Here is a 25,830-nt window from a genome sequence, read left to right as displayed (position 1 = left end):
ACAGTTGTTCTAGAGATGGGTCTGCTGCTAGAACTCTGTGTGGCATTTATCTGCTCTCTGATCTGAGCTGCTGTTAACTTGCGATTTCTGAGGCTGGTGACTCGGATGAACTTGTCCTCAGCAGCAGAGGTGACTCTTGGTCTTCCTTTCCTGGGTCGGTCCTCATGTGTGCCAGTTTCGTTGTAGCGCTTGATGGTTTTTGCGACTCCACTTGGGGACACATTTAAAGTTTTTGCAATTTTCCGGACTGACTGACCTTCATTTCTTAAAGTAATGATGGCCACTCGTTTTTCTTTAGTTAGCTGATTGGTTCTTGCCATAATATGAATTTTAACAGTTGTCCAATAGGGCTGTCGGCTGTGTAGTAACCTGACTTCTGCACAACACAACTGATGGTCCCAACCCCATTGATAAAGCAAGAAATTCCACTAATTAACCCTGATAAGGCACACCTGTGAAGTGAAAACCATTTCAGGTGACTACCTCTTGAAGCTCATCGAGAGAATGCCAAGAGTGTGCAAAGCAGTAATCAGAGCAAAGGGTGGCTATTTTGAAGAAACTAGAATATAAAACATGTTTTCAGTTATTTCACCTTTTTTTGTTAAGTACATAACTCCACATGTGTTCATTCATAGTTTTGATGCCTTCAGTGAGAATCTACAATGTAAATAGTCATGAAAATAAAGAAAACGCATTGAATGAGAAGGTGTGTCCAAACTTTTGGCCTGTATTGTATATAAAATGACGTTTTCAAGTACGCACTTGTAATGACTGCATAAGATTTTTTTGTACATCCCACATACTATTCAGGTGTTTTATGATAGTGTTTCCACAACTAACATGAGGAATTATTTTAGTTTAGATGAATATGTCTTGTTAATGAAAATTCATTCATTTTAGGAGTTCCCCAACTTTTCTGGTAGTTTTTTTTTCTTTTATACTACTACTACTTCCAGCATTTCAACCTTCCTATCATATCCACAGAGGTACATGTCTGCAAAAGCCTTCTGTCCGTTTTTCTCTTTGCATGTCCATGTGTACATGTGCCAGTTTGTGGCCTTGTGTGTGTGGTCGCCAGTCTCCTGCCAAACAGCAATTATCAGTAGGCTACACAGTAGATCTTCAAACCAGTGCAGAAACAAGTGGAGGATGGAGTAGAAATAAGGAGGGAAAAAAGAAGAAGCCAACCTCAAGAAAGGAAGAATGTGCAGATGCTTTCAAATGTCCATGTGTGAAGCCACAAGCCCTTCTGTGGCTCTGGGAAGCCAATGGAAACCCACTGGAGTAATTGCCTAATGTTTGTGTAATAAGAGGCACATTACAACCCCAGGGGGCCCAATCAGACTTGAAAAGAACAAGAGGCTGGCACAAGAACGGGTTCAGAACAGGCTCTTCCTGCTCCTTGTCTTTACCAGTTGCTTACTTCATCCTGCTCCATATACAATAGTTTATCTGATATATGGAATCAGTTATACCATATTAAGTGTTACAGTGTACCCTTGACACCCACTATTGTGTTTGTTTGGTCTAGAATCAGTCACTTTAAGACCATCCTGCTTAACATACACATATTTATTTAAGGAACAAATACAAAATGCGTGTCTGATCCTGCTGTCACCCCTTTAGTTTCAAGTGTTTGCTGTTCTCTATAATTAGATTCAAAAATGTTTGGAACAGAAACAACTGAAAAAGACTGAGATCTTCCCATCGAGACCGTAAAATTGCTATCTCCTTAAATGCTTATTTCCAAATTAAGGGAATTACCAACTACAGTGCTTAGTGTTTGAATGAACACTTTAAATTGAGTCTCAGTATCTACATGTTTCTGTTTGGTTTATGTAGTATTTTGTTACAAATGTGGCTGGGTTTCATCTTTAGACTGTCATGCTTACGTGACCTTATAAACCTTTTTTGTATATTGTGTAATACAACAATATACAAAATATAGCTCAGAATATACATTCTGAGCCCTCCTATATCTTTTACACATATAGGGGCTACTGTGCTGTTGTATTGCTCATCTCAGCAAATCACCATTTCCCTGGAGAAGGTGTGTGTGTGAGAGAGAGTTTGAGAAACAGAGAGAGACATTTTGGCCTTGCCTTTGCCCCTTGTCCTTTGTCCTGAAAAAGTGACCTGTCTCAACAGTATATGTATTCTGTTACACACACCACAGCCCTTTGTCCAGGACATAAAGGTCAGGAGGCAGGGAGGTATGTACAGTATGAGCCTGGACCTTCACAGCGGAGTGCACAGTGTGTGTTTGTATATGTACAGTTTATGTGTGTGAGAGCAAGAGAGAAAGATGTAAACTTTACTGCAGTTGTCTCTGTATGCCTGTGTGTGTAAATTTGTACTTATCACAGTGTTTGCACTGTATGACCCTTTGATTGGGTTTTGATTGGGTGTTCTACGTATGAGTTGGTGTGTATGTGTGTACATTTGTGTGTGTATTTCTGTATGTGTATATGCTGTAGTCAAGTTACCTCAGCCACAGGTTTGAGTGAACCGCAGGGGGAAATATGAAGCCGCCGCATTGACAACTCCACCGTGGTGGTCCCCTTTCTTCTCTCCACTACCTACCACACACACACACACACACACACACACACACACACCACCCCTTCGATCAGAAACCCACCGCTGTCACCATACTCATTGCACATATGCATGGCTAGTTATGCACATTAAACCGGGGCAAAAATTATGAACTTGAGCAAATATGCTTTGGTCACTGTGCTTCAAGCTGAATTGAAACTTCAAATGCTGGCAAGACTTGCCTCCATTCCTCAGTAATGACAAGGAGCCAGCATTTAAAGCATCATTGCTCCCCCCTTGATATTTTTTCCATCTTGTCTCTTTTCATAACAAGTGAGAACGCATTTGAAGATCTTTGAATGGAGGCTGTTTTTTTGGAAGTGCCTCAGATTATGCCTGGCCTGGTAATGGACTGATATTATTGGCGTGTTAAAGCCACTTAAGAGTTTTGTTCAAAGGGCCAGAAGACTGGTTTGATGGCTGAGGGAGAGATCCAGCTGACAGGCACATGTTGGACAGACACCACAGGGAGTCAAGAGGCTAACACTCACACATCACACACACTGACATATCACACACTGTACATGTGCAGAGAACCATACAAGATCTCTCACATACATCATACACGCCATACCACACACTGTGCACATGCAGACATACTTTATATGTGCAGACACAGTCATACACATACGTCCGCATGTACACAACACATATAAACACATATATGCACACACAAGCAAAATCAAGCTGATACAACCTTGAACAATGGATAAGCAGCCCTGTTGACATTTGTTGATTGTCATTTGTAAAGCTTTGGTTAGGTATTTTTTTTAATGCAGGCCGCATTAAAATGTTGATACCCATCATTTATAATTGCACATAGTACAACCAGACTGACATGAATGCATCCACACTATCGCAGCTTCTTGCTAGCCTCCCACGGTGTCTGATAGAGCCCTTTTTTGGGGGGCCTCAAAAGTCTGTTTGGGTAAAAGGAATCTCACAGCACAAGTCAAATACATCTTGAAACTGACCAGCCAGAAAAAAATTGCAAACAGTGCTTTCTAAAAAGTTTTTTCAGCATGTATGATAATTGATTGTATAATTACATACATGCACACTGTTCAGCTGCTAAGTTGGCTAATCCTGAGTTCACTGAACTTGGAATTTCCGTTGTGAAAATTTCCACAACATGGCATTCACGGTGGGATATAATGATTTCTCACTTAAGACACTGTTATGAAGGAGGGGTATTAACATTTTAATATTTTTCATTTTAATATGAAAAATGCTGAATCTGTCTTTTAAATCCAAATCCAATGTTCTACAGTACCTTCTGTGACAAACCTTTTTTTCTCTTCATCCTGTCCTCTTCCTCCCTCCATCTTCCTTCTACCATCTAGCTCAAGTTCAACCTGATGCCCTTATTTCATGCCTCCCATAATGTTGTATCCTGTTCTATACCTCCTTCTCTCTTTATACATTCCACAATCCAGTTCTCCTCCAGCCCTGCAGCAGCCCAGCCCATTAGGGCCCCGTCATCTCACAGGATGTTGTACAGCATATCCTCCACCTACCCTCTCCTTGCTCCTTCTCTTAATTCCACCTCTCCATGCTCACACTTTCTCTCAGTCTTGTGCCTCGGCAGGATTTTGTACAGAATTTCCTCTGTTCTCCTTTACCTCATCCTTTTTTTCTCCCCTTATCCCTTTCACCCCTTTATCTCCCTTTTCTCTCCAGGATGTTGTTGAACATTTTCTACATCTGTCCTCCTCTGTTCCTCACCTCCCACTTTCTTTCCACTCCTGGTTGCCCCCTTCTCTCTGATTTCGCTCTCCCTCTCTGGTCAGCTCACAGGATGCTGTAGAGCATTTCCTGCCACCAGGGTTACAGGAAAGAGGCCGAGCGCAACTCCGTTTGATGTGCCATCTCTAATTCTTTACACCTGGACTGTTCACTGCACAGCTTTTCTGCTCAACAGAAGCACTGCGTATTCCCTCCTTTTCCACCCCTCCTACCCCGCTCCCTCACTCCATTTCTCAGTCACTCCCTACAACCACTTGCTAACAGTGTGGTCACCTGTCCAATATGTTTTTAAGACTTCTGCAGGACATATAAACTCCATCCCACAGAGGCACTGAGGGGGTCATCAAGTTAGCGGTCTGTCTTTCTCTTCTCTCAATTGCTTCTAATAAAACCTAGACCCAGTCCCACTCAAGCTCAACACAGACACTCTTTTTTGATGCTCTGTTTTTGTATGTTTTTGATTTTTACTCTCCCCCTGCTGTCGCTTCATTATTATTTCATCCCTTTTTTCTCTCCTGTTTTTTTTCCCTTTGTTTTTTTCCATTAACGGTTCTCAGTGCCTGGGGGCTGTTTGTATGTCGGCGTTTGGTCTGAAGTTTTGGCATTGTGTTGTTTGAATGCCATGTTTTCACAGCGCTGCCTGTTTAGAGCTGTGGTTTGTCAGAAGCCTGGCCCGCAGGGGCCACTTCCTCCTCACTGTTTTGGAGCTGCTCTATGAAACACTGACTGGCAGCTGAACAGCGGTGCAGAGGAGTTGGACGATAGTAAGAGAGAAGAGAGGAGGATGACAGGAGATGCAAGTACAAGGAATCAGGTAAAGAGGAAGAGGCAGATGAGTAGAATGGGCCGCATGAGGAAAACAGAAGTGAAGGAAGAGAACAGAGGTGATGTGTTGGAGCAAGAAAATAATTATGGAGACAACTATTCATTCATATTTCCCTCACTTCCTTCCTCTTTCACTCTCTGCAAACTGTTTTTTCCTTAGCACTTCCCTCCTTTTTTTCTGTCAGTTTCTATAACTTTACAGTCTTAATTTCTTATCACATTTATCTTTCTCTCTCCTTTCTACCCCCCCCCCCCCCCCCCCCCCCCCCGCCCCTCAGTTTCTCTGCCTTTCCTGGTTCTCATACAGCTGCATGGTTCCTCTTGCTTATTGGAACAAGGTGTATTGCCAACCAACACGCAGGAACAACCAGTCTGAGGCTTGTCTTAGAGACCACTGCCATTGGATGACAGGCTCCAGATGAGGCTGATGGAAAGCAGCTTGTATTCCACCATTGGCCTGGTGAAGGTCTCCCAATTTAAGCCACTTCAGCCACCTGTTCGGAGGTGGAGGGCACTTTTGTTTTACCTAACCTCTTCTCACATGGCAGTTCTGTCTGGTACCCTGTCTTTCACGCCCTATGTACATACAGGAATTCAGAGGATATTTTTCCTCACTTTAGCAGGAAAAATTGCATTATGACATGCAAGCACATTTAATGATACCACATGATACAACAGAGAGCTGCTAGAGGGAGAGTTAAGGCCATTAATGGTAGTGTTTTTTGATTGATGTCTTTGCAGACTTTTTTTTTTTTTTTTTTTAAATGTGAGCAATGTTGAGATCTTGTGTAGGTTACTTGAAACCGTGTCAGCATTTTGTTTTATTTACTCTGTCATGCTTGCATTTTAATGTTGTTGCAACAGCCAGCACCACCAACTTTGGGAAACTTTTTACTTTGTGTAAGATGTTGTTGCTTACAAATGTCCAATGGTCATTCTTTTCATTTTCAGTGCAGGTTGGCTTTGGGGAACCTGTCCCTGGGTTTATTCCTGCTTCAGGCTATTTAGGTTTCAGCTTGCTGCATTGTGCAAGTGTCAGCTCAAGCGAACTCGATTCCCCTAGAGCTAAATTGTGTACATCTTCACTGTGTTTGTCTCCTTCCTTTTACTTTGCTTGCATTTGTGCTGCATTTACTTTTTCTGATTGAAGACTTGCTCTCTTTTTCATTCCTCTTCTCTTTCCTACACTCCCCTCCACTATTTCTCAATTTTTCACCATTTTCCCTTTCTTTCCTGCCCAAAATCAACAGCATCACTAGTAGAATTAGATAAGCTTAGGACTTCACTCCCCCAATACAATTTCTTAAGTAAGAGGAGAAAAAGGAGGGAACTCTCCCATATAGAAATGTCACTTTGTATAAATACGCTCAGCGGTTTGGATGAATTTGAGATCCGCTTCAGAATTATAAACACTGGCCCCACAGTCAGTCACGGAGGAGGAAGAATTAGCTGATGTAGGAAGCATGTGTGCCCCAGATTATTCTAATTATTTTATGCTGTTTTTCATTGCTGACATAAAAGTATTTGGACACTATCTCATGAGAAAGTGGTTGTAGCCCTGTTGTCTTGGGCGGCACCGGGGGCTTCCAAACTGCTCTCATGTTCTCAAAGTCTGACCTGCCTCCCCTTAAAGCTTGTGATTTAGACATAAGTTTTTAATTCCATTATGCGGGAGCTTCCAGCAGCAAGCCGTTGTATTTTGTTTCATTCTGCTTTTTGTTTGCTGGAAGGAAATTTGAATTAGAACAAAATGTTGTTTAAGGTCAAGGCAAACGTCAAGGAGAAGGACCTACTGTTTTAGCTATCCGATTACATGTTTGTTCAGCCTGTCTGCTAAACCTGTAGCATACGTTAACCTAATCAAAAATGGCCATCATTTCCCTGACTTTGTTTAGGAAAATTTCCATGCTTTATCCCAAGAAGGATAAGGCCTTGATATGTAATCTGGCTGCTTTAAACATTTGTCAGAATTCAATAATTGCTGTAAACAATGTGTAATCAACTTCAAAGTGCTCTGCCAAAGACCCTCATTTTCACAGATAAAAATGAGCATCTTCAAAAATACACACAACACGCCTGTGTATACTAATGCGGACCAGCTTGGCAATATTGAACCGCTTAATCAATTTCAAGTGGAAAAAACAGTAGTGGCTCATGCTGTTGGATCCATAAAGCGAGCCTAATTTTACAGCTCCATAAAACACCCTCCTTGCCGGAGGACCCATTGAACAATTTGTGTGCAGAAGTAAATCAAGAGGAATGTGATGAAGACGATGTAATCATCCTGGTTTCAGGTTCATATCGTGAAATGAATCTATTATGCATGCACATGTGTATATGCATGAGGTTGTGCTTGCATGCTTTTGTGCAATGCTCATGCGTTTGTGTGTTTACGTGTTGCCTGTTTGGCTGTACAGTATGAAGGCTGTGGTCCTGACTGTCCATATGAGTGAAACACTAGAAGACTCCATTGTACTTCTGCTCAACAATTATAAGTGAAATGTGGCAATGAAAGCAGAAACATCCACCTCTGCTCCATGTATGGGTTCATGTTCTGGCAATCTGGACAGTGCTTCTGATACAACATGTGAGGTGCAGCTGTACAAGTATTGTTCTCGCTGATATCATACGTCAATCCACTTGAAACTGCGTCAGCTGGAATAAATGGTTTTGGTCCTGGGTGATTCTGGGCTCTTTTTGTTTCAGAAGAGGTTTGATTCAGTTCAGGCTTTGTCAATCAGAGCCGTGAGCAGGTTAAGCCGCTTGCCAGAGACTAGCAAAAAGGTCTGGAATCTTCTTCCAGCAACAGGATTATTTTCCTTTAATTAGTATAAAAGTAGCATTGAGGTATGTGCCTGTTCTACTTTAGCTTGATGAAAATGACTGTATATGAGGGCAAGCCAGATCCTTGGCTACCCCTGCCATGTTCCCTACTGCAGCCAGTTATGAATAATCTATTCCACGCATGTGTTTAGCGATTAATTAAAGATAAGGCCTCTTGAATTAAAATGGCGGTGGGATTACATCATTGTAAAATTGCTTGGTGGGGACACAAATCTGGTTTCAATTGGAGGTCGGAGGAAGTCAACGAGGCATTCCCTTCACACCTCTGCATCAGGGACCCGCTGCTAAAACTCCGTCTGACATGTTTTATAAAAGCAGCATTATGTCCGTTTTCAGAGCAGGGAGGAAGCATATCAAATCTGTTACTGCTAACAGAGGAAGTGATTTCACAAGCTTTGGCCCACTCAGTTTTATGGGAAAAAGTGTAGCTTAGTCCAGCAGTGCACACACGCACACACACACACACACACACACACACACACACACACACACACACACACACACACGCACACACAAACCCCCTAGTGATTCTCAGCAGCAACTTCAATTGCCTACAGAAGAGGGTCTAAGCACACATGCATACACAAACCTTCCAGTGATTTGCAGCAGCAGCAGTAACTTCAGTCGTTCACAGCAGAGGATCCAAGGCACATTTTTCAGTAGATCCATCGCAGATGTACCATACTCAGGAAGACAGTGAGAAGTCAGTGTCTTTAAAAAGCCAGTGAATTACTGTCCCTATTACCCTGGAATGCTCTGTGTTTAGAGCTACCTGCAACCAGAAGCAAGAGATGAACGCAGTTAAAGTTAAGCAGACCAGGAAATGCGTGCATATGTGTGTAATAGTGAATTAGAACAGAGGCAGTGGGACATCCATGTGTTTTAGTGAATTTCAGTTTCGCTTTCAGTATCCTCATGAACTTAAATCTGTGCATCAACAGTCTGATTGATGAACAAATGATGTGTGCTGTTGAATGTATGTTTAAACATAACTCATGGCTGCTATACTGTGTTAAGAAATGACTCACTACCTCCGGTTCTATTAAAGTTTTATTTTTACTCTACAATTGGAGTATATTTTTACTGTACAGTAATTCATGGCATAATCTGATGAAAAAAGAGCAGCTTAATGTGTGTAGTCACTGGTATGTGTAAATTCCATGAAATACACATTGGCTGAAGCCAAATGAAATATCTCTTCAGTCTTCGCAATTGACAGATGACTTCTCTGCAACCGGAAACTTTGATACAAGCAGCCGAGTTTGAATTAGTGCATGATGATCCTATAAATTACATAGTCCAGACTGACATCTTTAGCAGGCCATCATGGCAAGCACATGTTAGCCAGCATCCTCAGAGTAACATGTCTAATACTGACTGTGTTTATAACAATATAGCGTCTCTGACATGTAAACTGCATGGGAGACAAATGACTCCTGCAATTAAGATGTTGAAGTCAAAGTGCAAACACTGACTTTTGGTATACACCATTTCACTGTAAACAGAGGACCTTTTTCTCTAGTGCTCTCTCTCCACTTCTTACTATCTTATACCTCTGTCATAAGGGTGGTATGAGCTGGAGCTAAACCCTGCTTGTACTGTATATAGAAGTAATAGTTTCCTCCTAAGATCTTGTGTAAATATGATATAATTGGTCGAGTATGAGTGTCTTTAAAGTGCAATCAGCCTAATGAATAACAGGCTTCTGTTGGGAGCAGCAGTGGAGATGAGTAATGCAGTTGGACTTAAAGAGAGAAGATTATTGAGCTTTTTGTGTGCATATAATAGTACAACACGGCCTAGACACAAAGCAAGCAATTTGAAATTTCTTATTAAATGTGAACTTTGCCATTGAGAGAGGAGCATAGATTGAGTTTCGTGTCTTGTCTTGTATTAGATCATAGTACTCAGTGCAAAACCCCCTTGAGTAAGCAGCTTTCCGTGGTCAAGTGTAACAAATATGGTGTATTGTTGAAGCTTTGCTGATTTGGATATTTTGTTTGATTTTTGAGTGTATGTGACTCTTGCTTAAATGCTCTAGTCATCAAAAATCATTTTAGTAGCAGCGATATAAAAAGCCCTGAGTGACTGGGTCTTATATTCTGCTGACTCCCCATGTTCCACGACATCATTTTCCCCTCTCACTTCGAGGGCTGCTCAGCGTTCTAATTCAGAGCCTTAATTACTATAATTGGTAGATGCAAATTAACAGCAATTGGACTTGACTGGGGTCATAAATCCATGGCTCAGAAGTTACCGAGACTTTGGCAATTCAGAGTGGACCACCGTCGGCAGGGGTGCTTAACTTACTAAGTAATTGCAAGTTTCATGAATCATAATGCTTATGAATTCCCCCTCGGCACACACATGGGCCCACTGAGACTCTTGAGTTAAGCCACTGGGACTTATTGTGAGCTGATCAAGAAGCCGGTATGCAACTTCTCTCTTTCCACAAGAGAAATACCATGGAGAAGCTGCTGGGTGCTAATGGTGGTTGGCTAATGACATTTGGAGCCACAACGAAAGAATATTGCAACCTTGATTGAACACTGGGTTTATTATAATTTATGGCTCAGTTATATGCTTGATACTGGTCTCCCAAAAATGCTTTACCTCATGGACATTACTTTAGTGTTTGAATGGATTGGTAGATACCCCTGTACAAAATGAAATGACACAGCAAAAAGACTTGCATCATTAAAATTCATTGTAGCATGTGTTCTTTGCAAATACACAGTAGTTGGGGTCTGCTCTGAACAAAGAATCCTAAACACCCATGAAATATAGCACATCTGTATATAGAGATAATTTAGCTTGACTTGGTCGAATTAAGCCTGAGATCTCAATGAAATTTTTACTCGGTGTGTTCTACCAGGAGAGCAGAAACAGAGGGCCCCATTTCACTTATATACATACACAGACACACACATGTTCACATACACTCCTGCCTCTGTCAAATGTGTAAGCAGACATGTATTGCATGTGATTGTTGGGGAAATGGAGTGAAAAACAGGTCCAGGGTTGCGGGTTCAGGTTGCGGGCTCCAGAGTGACGAGATCCAGAAGCTAGTGGGCTTGGTATTACCCTGGTGCTTCCTGCCCCCGTGGCACGGGGAGGGAGGTAAGAGGGGAAGGGGGGAAGGGATGGAGGTGGACGGAGGAGAGAGGGAGGCCTATTATAGCCAAGAGCCCTGATTCTACACCCTGCCCCATAGGAGCACCTCTGGAGGGGGGTTGAACACAGCCCGCAGCTCCCACACACTCCTACTGTCGGCCCCTTAGCGTCACTTCAGATCCCACTGTGGTTTGTTTTATAACCTTGAACCACGGTTAACCTTCAAAACCTCAGCATGGTAATCGAGGTCTCACAAGATTCCACTCTTCACCATGCCATCTCACTTTTTTACACTTTGCTTCTATACAGTACACATACAAGACACACTGATGTAACTCTGTATGTATCTCTTCAACTTCTTTCCCTCCCATTCATGCACATACACTATATTACCAAAAGTATTCGCTCACCTGCCTTTACTCATACTATGAACTGAAGTGCCATCCCATTCCTAACCCATAGAGTTCAATATGATGTCGGTCCACCTTTTGCAGCTATTACAGCTTCAACTCTTCTGGGAAGACTGTCCACAAGGTTGAGGAGAGTGTTTATAGGAATTTTTGACCATTCTTCCAAAAGCGCATTGGTGAGGTCACACACTGATGTTGGTCGAGAAGGCCTGGCTCTCAGTCTCCGCTCTAATTCATCCCAAAGGTGTTCTATCGGGTTCAGGTCAGGACTCTGTGCAGGCCAGTCAAGTTCATCCACACCAGACTCTGTCATCCATGTCTTTATGGACCTTGCTTTGTGCACTGGTGCACAGTCATGTTGGAAGAGGAAGGGGCCCGCTCCAAACTGTTCCCACAAGGTTGGGAGCATGGAATTGTCCAAAATGTTTTGGTATCCTGAAGCATTCAAAGTTCCTTTCACTGGAACTAAGGGGCCAAGCCCAGCTCCTGAAAAACAACCCCACACCATAATTCCTCCTCCACCAAATTTCACAGTCGGCACAATGCAGTCTGAAATGTACCGTTCTCCTGGCAACCTCCAAACCCAGACTCGTCCATCAGATTGCCAGATGGAAAAGCGTGATTCATCACTCCAGAGAACGCGTCTCCACTGCTCTAGAGGCCAGTGGCGGCGTGCTTTACACCATTGCATCCGACGCTTTGCATTGCACTTGGTGATGTGTGGCTTGGCTGCAGCTGCTCGGCCATGGAAACCCATTCCATGAAGCTCTCTGCGTACTGTACTTGGGCTAATCTGAAGGTCACATGAAGTTTGTAGCTCTGTAGCAATTGACTGTGCAGAAAGTCGGCGACCTCTTTGCACTATGCGCTTCAGCATCCGCTGACCCCTCTCCGTCACTTTACGTGGCCTACCACTTCGTGGCTGAGTTGCTGTTGTTCCCAAACGCTTCCATTTTGTTATAATAGAGCTGACAGTTGACTGTGGAATATTTAGGAGCGAGGAAATTTCACGACTGGATTTGTTGCACAGGTGGCATCCTATGACAGTTCCACGCTGGAATTCACTGAGCTCCTGAGAGCGGCCCATTCTTTCACAAATGTCTTGTTTCACAGTCTGCATGCCTGAGTGCTTGATTTTATACACCTGTGGCCAGGCCAAGTGATTAGGACACCTGATTCTGATCATTTGAATGGGTGAGCGAATACTTTTGGTAATATAGTGTATATCAGGTCTGGAGGCTACCTCAGATTTTTCACAGTAGCAAAATTAGCCCCTCATGAGATCCACCTAATGCCTGTATGGCACATAAAGGAGAAATGTGTATATTTGCTGTTTATCAGTGCATGTCTTTTCACATTACCTAATGTTCATGCTAGGTAATGTGCCCACAAGGTCCCTCTGTGAATCCTATTAGTACCCCAGCATTACAGCCCTAAATCTGCTGTACATCAAGCAGTCCTCCCACACGTCTGCTTAATAACAAATTATGATTGGTAATGTGCCCAGCACATGCATGAGAACTCAACTTGCAGTTAATTGCCCATTTGTAAATTTCTCTACATATTTTCTGTTCAAAGGAATTTGGAACATCATTTTTTTTCTCTGTGATGAAGTACCAGTGAATAGCTTTCTCCAAGTTTTGCATTCTAGAGGCACTGCCGTGTCTTCACTATTTTGTCTGCTGTATCCTATTGGAGGACTTGAATTAAATGGGGGGTTTGAATTTGAGCCACAATAATGTTGGAGCCAAGCCTTCATATTTCAGTTCTGATGCGAAATCAGTGCCTTTTCAGACTCAAATTGGGTTTAAACTGTGTTAGAAGAAGGAGAAATGTTTTTTAACATAATAGCCATGAATGCCATGAAACAGAACTTTCTTACTGCTGAGCTTTTGATCCATTTTTATAAATAGCAGAATTTTGTCGTAAAAAATAATGTTTCTGTGGTCTTTTCCTGCAATTAAAATAAGGTTTGGCTCAGGAACAAGGGCCAAGTTAAGTACTCGTGTTTGAGAAAAATCTCTCTCTCTCTCTCTCTCTCTCTCTCTCTCTCTCTCTCTCTCTCTCTCTCTCTCTCTCTCTCTCTCCTTCCATCCCCATCCCCCTTGCCTCCCTCATCTGTGAGAGCATATGCCATTTATGACTTGTTATTTTCATTTTTCTTCATATTTTCCACATGGCAGCAGCAGGCAGATGTCTGATAATGGCATGTGAGACCTAGCAGAGGGGTGTGTTCCACCTGCCCCACTCTGTATGTTTTTAGTTCAGCCGTGTATATGGTGGGCAGAGTGAGCGCTGTGCTTTCCCAAGACATTCTCTGATTCCTCTTGGCCAAGCAGTGTGGTCTTCACATGACCAATCAAATATGTCAAACCGCCAGTGTTTTTCCCCCCGCATGTACAACAAGAAAATCTGGCTTCAATTATTATTGCACCCCGAGGGGAACTTCCAAAATTCCTCCCCTCCTCATTTGTCAGAAATGAAGCTCTCTCGTTTCCTGCGATTGGCTGAAATATGTCTTTTGATATTAAATCACACCGGTTTCCACTGGCTGCATGACCAAGACAAATGTTTATCATATTTATTTATGTCATTGGAGATGACCCTGCAGCTCAGCAATGTGGAGGCTTGGCTTTAGACTCCCATGTTATGTTGATTATGAGTAAGAGAGTCTCCTAAATAAGCTGAAGTTAAGAGATAATTTGGAAAGCATATGAGGTAACTGTGGTTTATTTAATGTGAAAAAAAAAAACAGTTTGGGGTTGGGGAGGGTGATGGAGGTACTGTTACAAAAGGCCTAATGAATCTAGACTGACACATCCCACCCAAACCTTACAGGGTTCTTGGTTTGACTTATATCATACTCTGTTGATAAATGTGGTTCCAAATGTTGATTAAGGATCTGTTTCACTTGTTTGTATGTCAACAAATCCAGCTAAATCCAGTTATACACCTCTGATCTCCCATTGCCATTGTTTTTGTACTTGGTGCTCATTGTCATAACATCACGCTCTGGTAGAGGCCTGCCCAGTGTGGCTGAGGGAGAGAAACGCTATATGAAAATTGCCATTGACGTTGCCGAAACAAATAAAACTACTCATGCTGTCGCTACATCTGTAGCCATTTTAAGCCGTTATTTATACCATTTAAGCTCTCATTTGAATTCACCAGCACAAATAAACATATCATAACGAAGCAAAGGCCCTGATGTCATATGCAGATGTTGAATTTTGATTATTCCTTTTGCCTTGTGAATTCGTCAGGATCTTGTCTTTCAGAGGCAAAATAGATGACATCATTGTTTCTTGGCGCAGACTGGACGGTGTTTGCTCACTTGACTGCAGCACTTCAGCTAAAGAGAGAGCGCTGCCCACTCCTGACATATCTCTACATCTCTTCTACCCTGTCACAGTTTGTGTATACTGTTGAAGTCCTGTGTTCCAGGAGACAAAGATAGAAAGGGAGAGGTAGTGTGGCCCCAGTCTCCAGACTACCGTGCAGTCCAGACGGTTTTAAACAATGTTTACTGCCGATGATAAGTTGGCATAAATCAGAGCTTTTTAAAAGGCAAATGATTTCACCTGAGTCCTGTGAGGTTATTTGTCTGAGCTCTGGTTATGTGAGGGTTTGATTTAGCCATAAATCAGTCTGGAAGTAACTTGGGCTACTAAACCACTAAATGGGCAGAGGGAAGGAGGGAGTCAGTAGTGGTTAGGGCCTAGAGCCAGGACCTCTTTACTGGTTCAGTATAACAGGCTACCAGGTCTACTGCTGGAGCTGTAATGCATTTTATTGTAATTGGCTGTGTAAAGAACCACCTGACCCAGTGTGACCCAGACATAATAAATAGAACATATCCATGTTTTATACATTCACATTTGTCGTACTTGAAGATTCATAACCAGCATGTTGAATGTGACTTCTAATCAACCCACAACCTCCCTGCCACTTATATATACATGTATTAAAAATGTAATACTGCATGTATAATTCCTGTTACCCAGCAATAATCCCACTCTTTTTCTTAAGCTCCAACATGCATTGGACCTGATGATGTCCCTGTCTGTCAAATATCTAGATTCTCCATTGAGCTCCTTGCTTTCAGACAAGTGCTGACAATTCCTTGACCTATTTGCAAACTATGTTTAACAAATACTCTAAATCACCGTGTCCCACTTGTCCCCTTAGACGTGCGTTGAACTTGGGCATCCTACGTGACCCTGGTTCTGAGGTGGAAGACCGTCAGTACCAGTTGGACCTCCAGTCCATCAACATCGGCACGGCCCAATGGGAGCAGCTGAAGCCAGAAAAGGAGGGAGCGAAAGGAGGGGTATCAGCAGAGAATGAGAGGAGCTCACAGAACCCGGCCCTGGAGTGGAATATGGCCAGCAGGTGGGGACTCTATAGATGGGAAACACTACCGTATTTAATTTAAGACCAAGGAAGGGACATTCCCAGTTTTCAATCACATTCACATAAATTCTTGTAGCGTTGTTCACTTACATCTCCCATCGAATTCAGCCTTGCATGTTTTTTTGTTTTTGGTTTTGTTGTGTCAAAATTGCATGAAAGTACCAATCAGTCAATTGCGCTCTTTGATTTGGAACATCCTCCCACACTGAGTGTACAAAATACTGTGGACATCCTCTTGATAGTTAGTTGCAGCTCCTTTTCTACAATCCGTATCTCAGTTGTCTATAAGCTTCAGAACCCCTCCCTATCTCATCTGCTTCTCCTTATCTACATCTCATCCTTTATGATCTGTGTACTGTAGACTTAATAAGGTGAAATCAATAAGGCATTATGGCTTCTGGATTCACCACATAAGTGTATTGCACATCAGTGTAATCAATGTACAGTAGTTTGTACTTCCAGTGTATGTCAGCTATACATTAGAAGACAGTTTTGATGTCACCTCTGGTCCTAGCTAATTATGTCAAGATTGGTGTGTTTTGAGAAAAAAAAATATGGTGGATTTCACCTGATTCTCCTGCATGTGTAAGTTGCTACATCTAGGCATAGTTTTGAGGTGAGCATCCACCTAACCATTGTAAGGTAAGACATTTACCTATCCAACAATACAGAATAGCAATAGCAAAGCATCGTGTTAACTAAAAGCCTTGAATGTTCTCCCATGCCTTCACATGATGTCTTTGGTTGTCTGTGTTATTGTTATAATCTTTGATTAAGATGTCATGTATTCATTATCTTTTTTCTACCTTAACATGCATTACCGCATATGTGTCAGGTACTCTGTGTGTGTGTGTGCGTGTGTGTGTGTGTGTGTGTGTGTGTGTGTGTGTGTGTGTGTGTGTGTGTGTGTGTGTGTGATCTGCTGTGCATGTCCCATATTTCATCTCATCAGTCTTGATGTGGGAGCAGCATGTAGTTATTGAGTTAGCTCCCTCTCATGGAGCCTCTGCATGCACAGTCATAATTACAAACCCTGTCATTTTTTTATAGACTCGGGAGCTAAAACAAGCACTGGTGTAACGGCCTGTTTGGCCCCACATCCTTTTTTTCCACTCATGTTTTGAGAGGGAACGGGCCCAAAAATCACAGAATCACAGGCAAGGAGTCCAGATTTGTTCCCTGTCAACTAAAAATAAGCCTTGTGGAAGAATGCAGCGCCGTGCAAAATCAACACGGGCCTGATTGAGACTGAGCACTCACAGGTCATCAGGGCTTGGAGTGAGGCTGGCGGAGAATATGTACACATCACACACATGCACACTCAGAAACACACTCATCACATAAACATATACATTTTAGACACTTATACATAGTTATTGCAAAACAGTCTTCAATACACTCTACACACACGTACATAGAAAAAAGTAATACAAATCTGGGGTTGTAACTAGTGTTGGGTGGTTTTGTAGCAAGATCTCCACAGCACGGTCAAGTCAAACCTGTCTCAGAACACGCTTCTTTACAGTATGATTGTCTATGGATAGTTGCCAAGAAACAACCACTTGCTGTTGCTGCTGCGGCTGCTGAGCCCGTAGCTCTCCGACCTGCCTTAGGACCCTTTATTATTACAACCATTCAAAAGTTGTTTACTGGCGACCCTGTTCTAGCTCTGTCGTCACTATTTTTCTGCCCTTCGATCCCTTTCTCTTTATTAGCATTCTTCCTCTTTTCATAATGTACTTTAAACAGTTTGTTGACATTTCTCTTGGTCAAGAAAGATTGCCATTTATTTAAGTAGTGAACATAGGTAGAAGTAGGCCAATCAGGATTTAGTCGATTTAGTAGAGGTGTTTAGCATTCTGGTGGGAGCCCGGATGCAAATGGATGCTTTCAACTGCAAAGCATTTGGAGATGCCCTTTTGTATCAAAGCATATGGGCTTTTGTAGTAGCTCTATATTTTGTTTAGGGCGATGAGTTGCTTTTAACAGTTGGTGTTCAGGAAGCAGGAGACAAATTTTATATTAGAAGACTGCAGGGATTTAGTGTTTGGCTCCAGGACATATGAGTGAACCTGTGATGTTTTGGTCATGGGACAATCTCTCTAACCACTGGGCCACCCAGCTTTTCTTTTTACTCCATCTTCTGTCCACCTCAAAATCTTTGCTTGTACTGACCTACTCTAACCATTGACAGCCAGGGTCTATTGTAAAAGATCCGCTTTTAGTAGCAAACTTGGACCCACATTATAGTCTTGAACTCTGCCTGGCGATCCTATCACTGTCCCACCAGCTGTGTGAGTGGGTATGAGGCTACTGGGGCTTAGACTGCTCACATTCTTTCTTTCTTACTCTCTATTTCTTTCTCTCTCTATGAGAACAAGGCTTTTGGAGCTTAGTACTGATATGTCGAGGCCAGATTGTCTTAAAGGGCAATGAGGTGAGATTTTGGGCTCACACCTCAGGCTTCGTAAGATGTTGAGTGCCTTTTGAGCAGACTCTACTTTCTTTCGAAATTGTTGCAGGTCTGGATTTCTACTCAGACCATGATTGCACAGTGACCTAACATGCTGCCAAACAGTAAATATTTGGAACCCATGGGATAGATGTAGTGTTATTGACAATAATTTGTTGTTAAGGCAGTATACATCAAACAATTTGTCAGTTACATAGGTGACATGGTGGCCCAGTGATTAGAGAGACCATCCTGTAATCAGAACTAGGTTTTTTCCATACAGTGTCCAGTATGGTCCTTTTGTCCTGTGTCCTCACCTACACACTCATTGTAAGTTTCTCTGTATAAGAATATCACTTAAATGTAACAAATGTAATATTTCCTTGTGATTTCTTCCCATTATTTATGACTGAGGGCCATATAAGTGAGAGAATGTGTACCTGTGTGGCCAAATTGAAGAGGTCAGAGCTATTGTTTTTTGAGGTTTTGAATTGCAGCTTAAGGTGGTATTTTGCTATCTTGTGACTCAAGCCAGCTGACCAATAGCTTCCAAACAAACCATTCAAGGTATCTGTGGTTGCTTCCTTGTTTCCCTTGTTTCCAACTCTGGCAGGCACAGCATTGGAGGCTGTATTGGAAAGCTTTGCTGTACTGCGGTGTGCTGTACTGTATACCCCTGCCTCAGCCACTACCACAACCAAGCTGTAATTAAATATGTGATTTAGAATGTTCCAACACACAAAAGAAAGAGGAGTCAAGTTCATGGCTTTATTTGTCCGTTTCAATCATCCACAGAAACACTCCACTTTGGCTGTAACAAGTTTTGACACACACCACTTTCAAAGTTCACACCTTTTCCCCCTCCACCCCCCCTCCATGTATCCCTCCACTCCACTTTAGTGTTGGACTAGTGGAATGATCGCTCTCCAGGTTTTTTTCCAGTTCCAGTAGTTGAAGATCAGCGGTGGGGTCAGCTTGCTTCCTGAGGCTTTTCTTTTTTTTTTTTTGCGAGGAAATTCCAACACTGTGGGTCTGCTGACAGGATCCGTCCTCGTCACAGGGTATAGTTCCAGGCTAGGAAAGACCCAGTGTCAGGGAGCTGTGAACTCTCTCCACCTCCCCTCCTCTCATTGACCCTGGACAGGCCTCTCTCTTGCTGTGTCTTTGTCACTGAATGCCTTACTCACTGTTCACACCGTTTAGCTTTGTATGAATCATAAGCTCTTTGCACACTCACTCAAGCTCATTTTCTCTGTCTTTTGTTATTTACACCACACCCATTCAGAGATGTGTACACGCATGGATATTCAAAGAGTGACTTGAACTTGTGTAGACACACAAATATACACACATGCACACACACAATCACAAATCCCCATCGAAATCCTGCCATTGGGGGGCTTTCCATACATGGCTCTCCGGCCCAGTCTGAGGCCCCATCTTACTGGTAAACCGAGCTGTATGCCTCCTTGCCTTACTGGTGAATGATAGCACCTGTCCCCTGCAACGGGACACTCACTGTTTCAATCCCTGTCTGAGGGGAGATTAGCCAATGCCAATTGGCCTCTCACAGATCATTTCACCTCTGAATTAGGCCTCCCTCAAACTCTCTCCGAAAAGAAATGTGTTGGAGAGTGATCCCTTAAGGGCATCGGTAATGCACATTTGTATAGCAGAAGTGAATATGATAGTGGTTCTGGTTAAGTACTGTATTCCAGGCCACCTAGAAACAGGGCCTTCTCTAATCCTGGCCAACTATAAATATTGGAAGCTGTGCCGCTTGATTGTTTTAATGGCAGCAGATGTGGCAATTAACACCACCTTATAAAGCCCACTTGTATATTTGTTTTACTGCTAACAAATGTTCCCACAAATATGACTTGATTGTGGGAATGAACATTAGTGAAATGGAGAGAGTTGATGTGAGAAGGTCTCAGTTTGAGCTTGTGTATACAATTAAGGGGTGTTCCCAATTGAGACTTGTCAAATAACGTCTCACTCTGTCTCTGTAACCATATTCAAGCTTCCAGCTAAAATGTGTTAGACCAGAAATTTGAAATGCCTCGTTATGGAAATATTTCACAGGTCTGGCCTGCAAGGGAAAATCGATTTTGAAGTCTGTTATTTGGAGTTCAGCTTTTTCACCCTACTGGTTTGAATTTTGAAAAGCCAGAGCAAGTTTGAAATGTGTGTCTACTTGTCAGCTAGGGGCATAACAATAGTTCAGTTGTGAACGTTTTGCGGTTTTGACTGTGTTGTGTTGACTTGTCATTCTTAGGCAGATGGGACAGTCTTACAGAGATTTTACAACTGGTAACCATAACAAGTTATTAGTAAATAGAAGTGGGGAATTTTAGTGAATAAGTGGTCCCTTATGGTAGTTGTTACTGTTGGAGTATAGTGCTGGAAACACTGACATTGGGACTATTGTGTATTCTATAATGTAATTATCTACTTATTGAATTCATTTTCATTGAAAATGTAAATTAAATTGTCATAAAGTACATTATCATACCCATTAATCTGGACAGTCCCCTTGTATAGTAAGTATTTGTACTTGTAGGCCTTGATGACTATCAGCAAATGCAGTAGCAACCAAATGAAGCGCATCCAAAAGACTTTTCATCCATTTCTAAGATTACATAACTGAGTCTTTTGATGAAATATAGTCTTAACAGTTTGATCTGTATGTGTCTGTGTCCAGTATCAGGCGGCACCAGGAACGCCGGGCCATCCTGACACCCATCCTGACTGACTTCTCTGTCCGGGTGACTGCTGCCCCAGCCATCATCTTCAGCAAGACCCTTTCCCCTGACACTGGACAGGCAGAGGCTAGTACCCACTCCACACAGCTTTTCATAAATCAAGCATTACATGTTTGTCTAAAAATTAGTACAATTTTTGAGAAGAGTGGACCCAATGAGCTAGTAACACAAAAACAGTCAGGGTTCTAATCCACTGAGGGTTTTTTTTCTTGTTTGTGGTGATAAGAGTTCATTACTTTGATGTTTAGCACTGAGTAGTCAGAGTAGAGTAGTCACCAGTCCAACATACTGGACAAATAAAGGCACTCAGCGTAGACTGGAAATTCTTCTGTTTCTTCTACCTACTTATGTTTAGTCCAAACAAATCACCCCTGTTTTCCGTAAATATAAAACACAACACTTAATGTGTGGTACAGGATTTTTTTCCCCAGAAAAGAGGAACTCCTTCAAAGATGATTTGAAAAGCAGCTGTAAATTAGATGTGGCAGCAGGTTGAATCACTGTTGTATGCTGTAATTAGCAACAGAAAGTTTCAAAATGGACATTTTATTAAAAAAAAAAAAAAAAGTTGCCGATTACTGTTTTGATAAATATCAGCATTCATGTTTAATGTCTGTTACTAAATAAAAATAGTTGTCTAGGTGGCTGTTTCTACAGTATAAGGACTTTCTCAAACATGAACACAGTTAATCAGTCTGTGAATATATACCTTTCTCTATAGAAGTATCCAATTTGTTGAGTGGTTCTACTGACCACTTGTGCCCTTTGACCATAAACTGTTGCAACCATGATTGCAGCCATTATTTTCCCCAATACGTTCTTCTGAAATTAGACATTGATTATGTGAGATGTCAAATGTATTTAAGTTTTACCTCTTAACATACAGTAACTTCCTCATTAGAGAATCCTCAGTCAGGCTGCCATGTAATGGAGGCTTTTGACCCACAGAGTTCAAACCTTTCTGCTTATACAGCTGATGTTTTCTGGCATGGCTCTCTGAGACTTCCTGCCTCTTTGATGCCTCATCCGTCCACGCTAACATGCCCCTTGACAATGCATAACAGCTAATCCATAGTTCACACACTGACACACACACACAAACACACATACACAGAGTGATTTGTAAACTCCCAGAGACATGGAAACTCACTGCCAGTAACAACACAAACAGAACAGGAGGACGCTGATGGTAGCCATTGAACCACATAATGTATGACGGATTTAAAATTCTGTATGACAATTCTAAAACTCTGAGTTTCAGTTCAGTTTTGCAAATAATTTATGCATGCTTACTTTATTGTAACTAACTGATAATACAAATGAAACAGCTATCATTATTTAGGCAATCTAAAGTCTATGTAAATTGTCATTCAACCCTGGAATGTATTTGTTAATCGTTATTGTAATATCATGATATTATTGTCTTAGGCCATAATACTTCTCTTGCTACTAGTACTTCAGTACTCCTACTGTAGTACTTGTACTATTACTAAAACAGCTTGTGCTTGTAGGAAGACATAAAATGAAGAATAGTAAATGATGATGTGGAATATTTTATACTAAAAAAATAGCAGTTTTGGACTGAAGGGAATATGTTTACGTGGCCTCAATATTCTTGTGTGTTTCCGTCCTATGTGTGTGTATGTTAATGTTAGTGAGTGATTTTATGTTAGATGTGTCCTCTAGTTTGAGGGCTGCACTGCTGGTTGTGGGTGGGACTCAGGAGAGGGTTGAGAGGAAGGAGGAAAAGCTGAGGTAGAGGGCATGAGAGAGACGAGATAGAGAGTAAATAAAGGGAGTAATTGAATAAAACTGGGGAGACAGAGGGCTTGGGGAGAAAAGTGTGTGAGGTCGCAAACAATCCTGATTTTGTTTTGTGTTTGGTTCCTTGCTCTCTCCTCCGCCTACCCGTTCCCTTTTGTCCTCCTGTCTTCTCTAGGAAGTGGTGGTGTGTGGTCACTCTCTAGAAGTCAATGTGACCAGCAGTCTGGACTTTTACCTCAGTGTTGCCCAGGTCCAGCTCCTTCAGCAGCTTATCAGAGACAACATGGTGGGCATGGATACCCCCGAGAAGAGCACTGAGGTAGCTTACATTTATTCTTCAAACAAATACGAGAACAATTCCAAATGCACATATAAGCATCAACAATTAAATAGTTTTATTAACAATATGTCCACATAGATGAAAACAGCAGTAAAAGACATAAATAAGGATGCAACAGAAGAGGTGCACATTCTGAAACACAGATACTGTAGATTTACTATGTAGGGTATTCAGTGAGTCTGGAATCATAGGGAAACTGCCAACCAAACAAATATCACAACTGCTTTTTACAAGTGGATTTTGAACCAGTGCCTCCATTCAGAGATCAGACACAATGATGCCATCCACATTCATTTCTACAGTAGATTGAGTTTAACAAACCCCGTCGAAGGCCATGTGCCACAACACATTTGCTTTATTAAAATATGTTTGTTCTCAGTAGTGCAAGTGTTCTTGGAATTTCCGTTTTAAAGTTGAGCCATTTATAAACACAGAATGGTAATTATCTCTGTAATTTCTGACTTTTTGTACAACCGGTGGATTTGATTCAATTAAAGAAATTTGAAATTGAATTTGATTACATTATATTGCATAACATCACATTCTATGACATTACATTAAGTAAGATTAGGTCACATTTCATTAGATGAACCTTGAATCTTTAATAATCCCTGTGCTAAAAATGGATCACTGCAACATCTACTAAGAGGACACAGCAAAGATTGAGCAGAACTAAACATGTCATGTTTATATTAGCATACACTTTTAACAGAAATGGTGCTGGATAGTGTCAGAAAATTTTTCTTTATTTTTGTACCATAACAGAGCTGTACAATAGGACCACTACCCAAGGCAAACAACACTTGAAGAACCCTTTTTCTGTTTGTACAGCACAGCAATATATGAAGTAAATATACATGCATGAAAAAATATAAAAAGTTTGAATTGTGCTACACACATACACACCCACACACACACACAGACTCTCACATAAATACATAAGAACAAGTGAAGTTTGGTCATAAATGTAAGAAAACACACTCATACACATACACCCTGACTCTCACATCCTGTCTTCCTTGCTGTTATTATTAACGAGCTCTTAATGTTCCCATGGTGCCACAACTTGACAGTAGACATCCATTTCCAAATCATTCCACAGAGCCATGTCAGTTTCCTCATGACTCAGAATCCATCAAAGACGCTTCCCTGATACCGTGCCTCAACCAATCCCTTCCGACTGTTTTGGGTGAATGTAACACATTTAAATATTTACTCACTCGTAGCAAGGCAGTTCGCTAATGTGGCCTTAGTTTACTGTGCCGTGCTCAGCTGCAGCTTTCAGGGCCCTTCCTATTGTTTACAGAATAGGGAGCTTCCAGGCGCCATTTGCCCCGTCTGACCGCTTAATAAAGCTTTCTAATGGAACACAATATAAAAATATTTACCAGCTGCGGTGAGGATGGGAAGCAGAGAGTAGGGAAGGGGACAGAGGAGAGGAGGGGGGATGGGGTGAAATTAAGTGAGATGACAGAGTGATTTTACTGTTATCTCCTCTTGGGTTTCTTTACGTGGGCGGGTGTACTGACGTGAAGTGACTGCGTAAGATCCAGTAAGGGCTGCTGTAGTGTGGTGTAGTTGGCATTTGGGAAAGTAATGCAGATTAGATCGGCACAGTGATCATACTCGGTTTCTGGAAACTACCACCAACACACTAGAATGCATGTTGTAATAACTGTGCTCTTGCGGGAAGAACAAAACAAACACTCTTTGCATACACATGTTCTAGATGTTCACAGGCATGGACACACTGAAATGACCCCTTTCCCATTTAAAGGTGCTCACAGCATCAGTGAAGTCAACAACAGCCTCATTAGATCAAAAATAACAAGAGTGACACCATAGAAACCAAGTGTCACAATCAATACCTTAAAGTCACCATTAGGTTTGTTTATGTAGCACTATAGGAAATGAATGTGCTTGCTTTCCTGAGAGAGATGGTGTCCGGTTTGCTGGTTTGGCGCTTGGTGGGTGTTTTTTTTTTTTTTAACGGTAGACAGTCTTCGGGAGGTGCCTGCCGTGCATCTGGTCCTGATTTGGCTGATCTTGGAGCCCTCACCCCTGGCTTGTAATGATTCATGACTTTATTCAGCCAAGGGGCAGCTGACGGCTGTAGAGGGTTCACCTGGGTTCAGGACAGGATGAGAAAGTTCAGCAGCTATTTTAGGAGGTCCACTGGCTGGACAGCTGGTCAACTTACAGAGGACACTGTGGGCAATTTGAAAAATTTGGAAAACTACTCTTATTCCTAGCTCCCTATGCTGTATCTATGAGTGAAAATATCTTGATTTGTATTGCCATGGGAAAGTCAGCTGAGCAGACTTGTTTTTTGTAGCAACACCTTGCTTCACATTCACACAGTTCCACACAGTCACAGTAAGTACTGCCTTTTTCAGTGTTGGCCTTTGAAAATGCTGAAAGCTTTGAAAATGCTTTGCTCAAGGGTGCCCCAACCATAGTAGTGGAGGGATAGGAGAGTTTACCTCATTCAATTTCCCCACCCACATTACCCCAGCTAGCCCAGAGACTGGAACCAGCACCCCTCCGATCACAAGCTCA

The 25,830-nt window shown here is 42.0% G+C and overlaps 1 protein-coding gene across 3 annotated transcripts in view; it reads left to right on the top strand.

The window, feature by feature from the left end:
* Positions 1-25,830, top strand: part of vps13b (vacuolar protein sorting 13 homolog B) — a 379,425-nt gene that overhangs the window by 235,835 nt on the left and 117,760 nt on the right. For all 3 annotated transcript variants that reach the window (XM_030071613.1, XM_030071615.1, XM_030071614.1), the window contains 3 exons: positions 15,726-15,929; positions 21,107-21,233; positions 23,107-23,250. In XM_030071613.1, coding sequence (XP_029927473.1) covers positions 15,726-15,929; positions 21,107-21,233; positions 23,107-23,250 — 475 coding nt within the window. The remainder of the gene's footprint in view (positions 1-15,725; positions 15,930-21,106; positions 21,234-23,106; positions 23,251-25,830) is intronic.

Source organism: Myripristis murdjan, chromosome 16, assembly GCF_902150065.1.
Source record: "Myripristis murdjan chromosome 16, fMyrMur1.1, whole genome shotgun sequence".
Taxonomy (NCBI): domain Eukaryota; kingdom Metazoa; phylum Chordata; class Actinopteri; order Holocentriformes; family Holocentridae; genus Myripristis; species Myripristis murdjan.
This window is presented reverse-complemented; position numbering and strand designations above follow the sequence as displayed.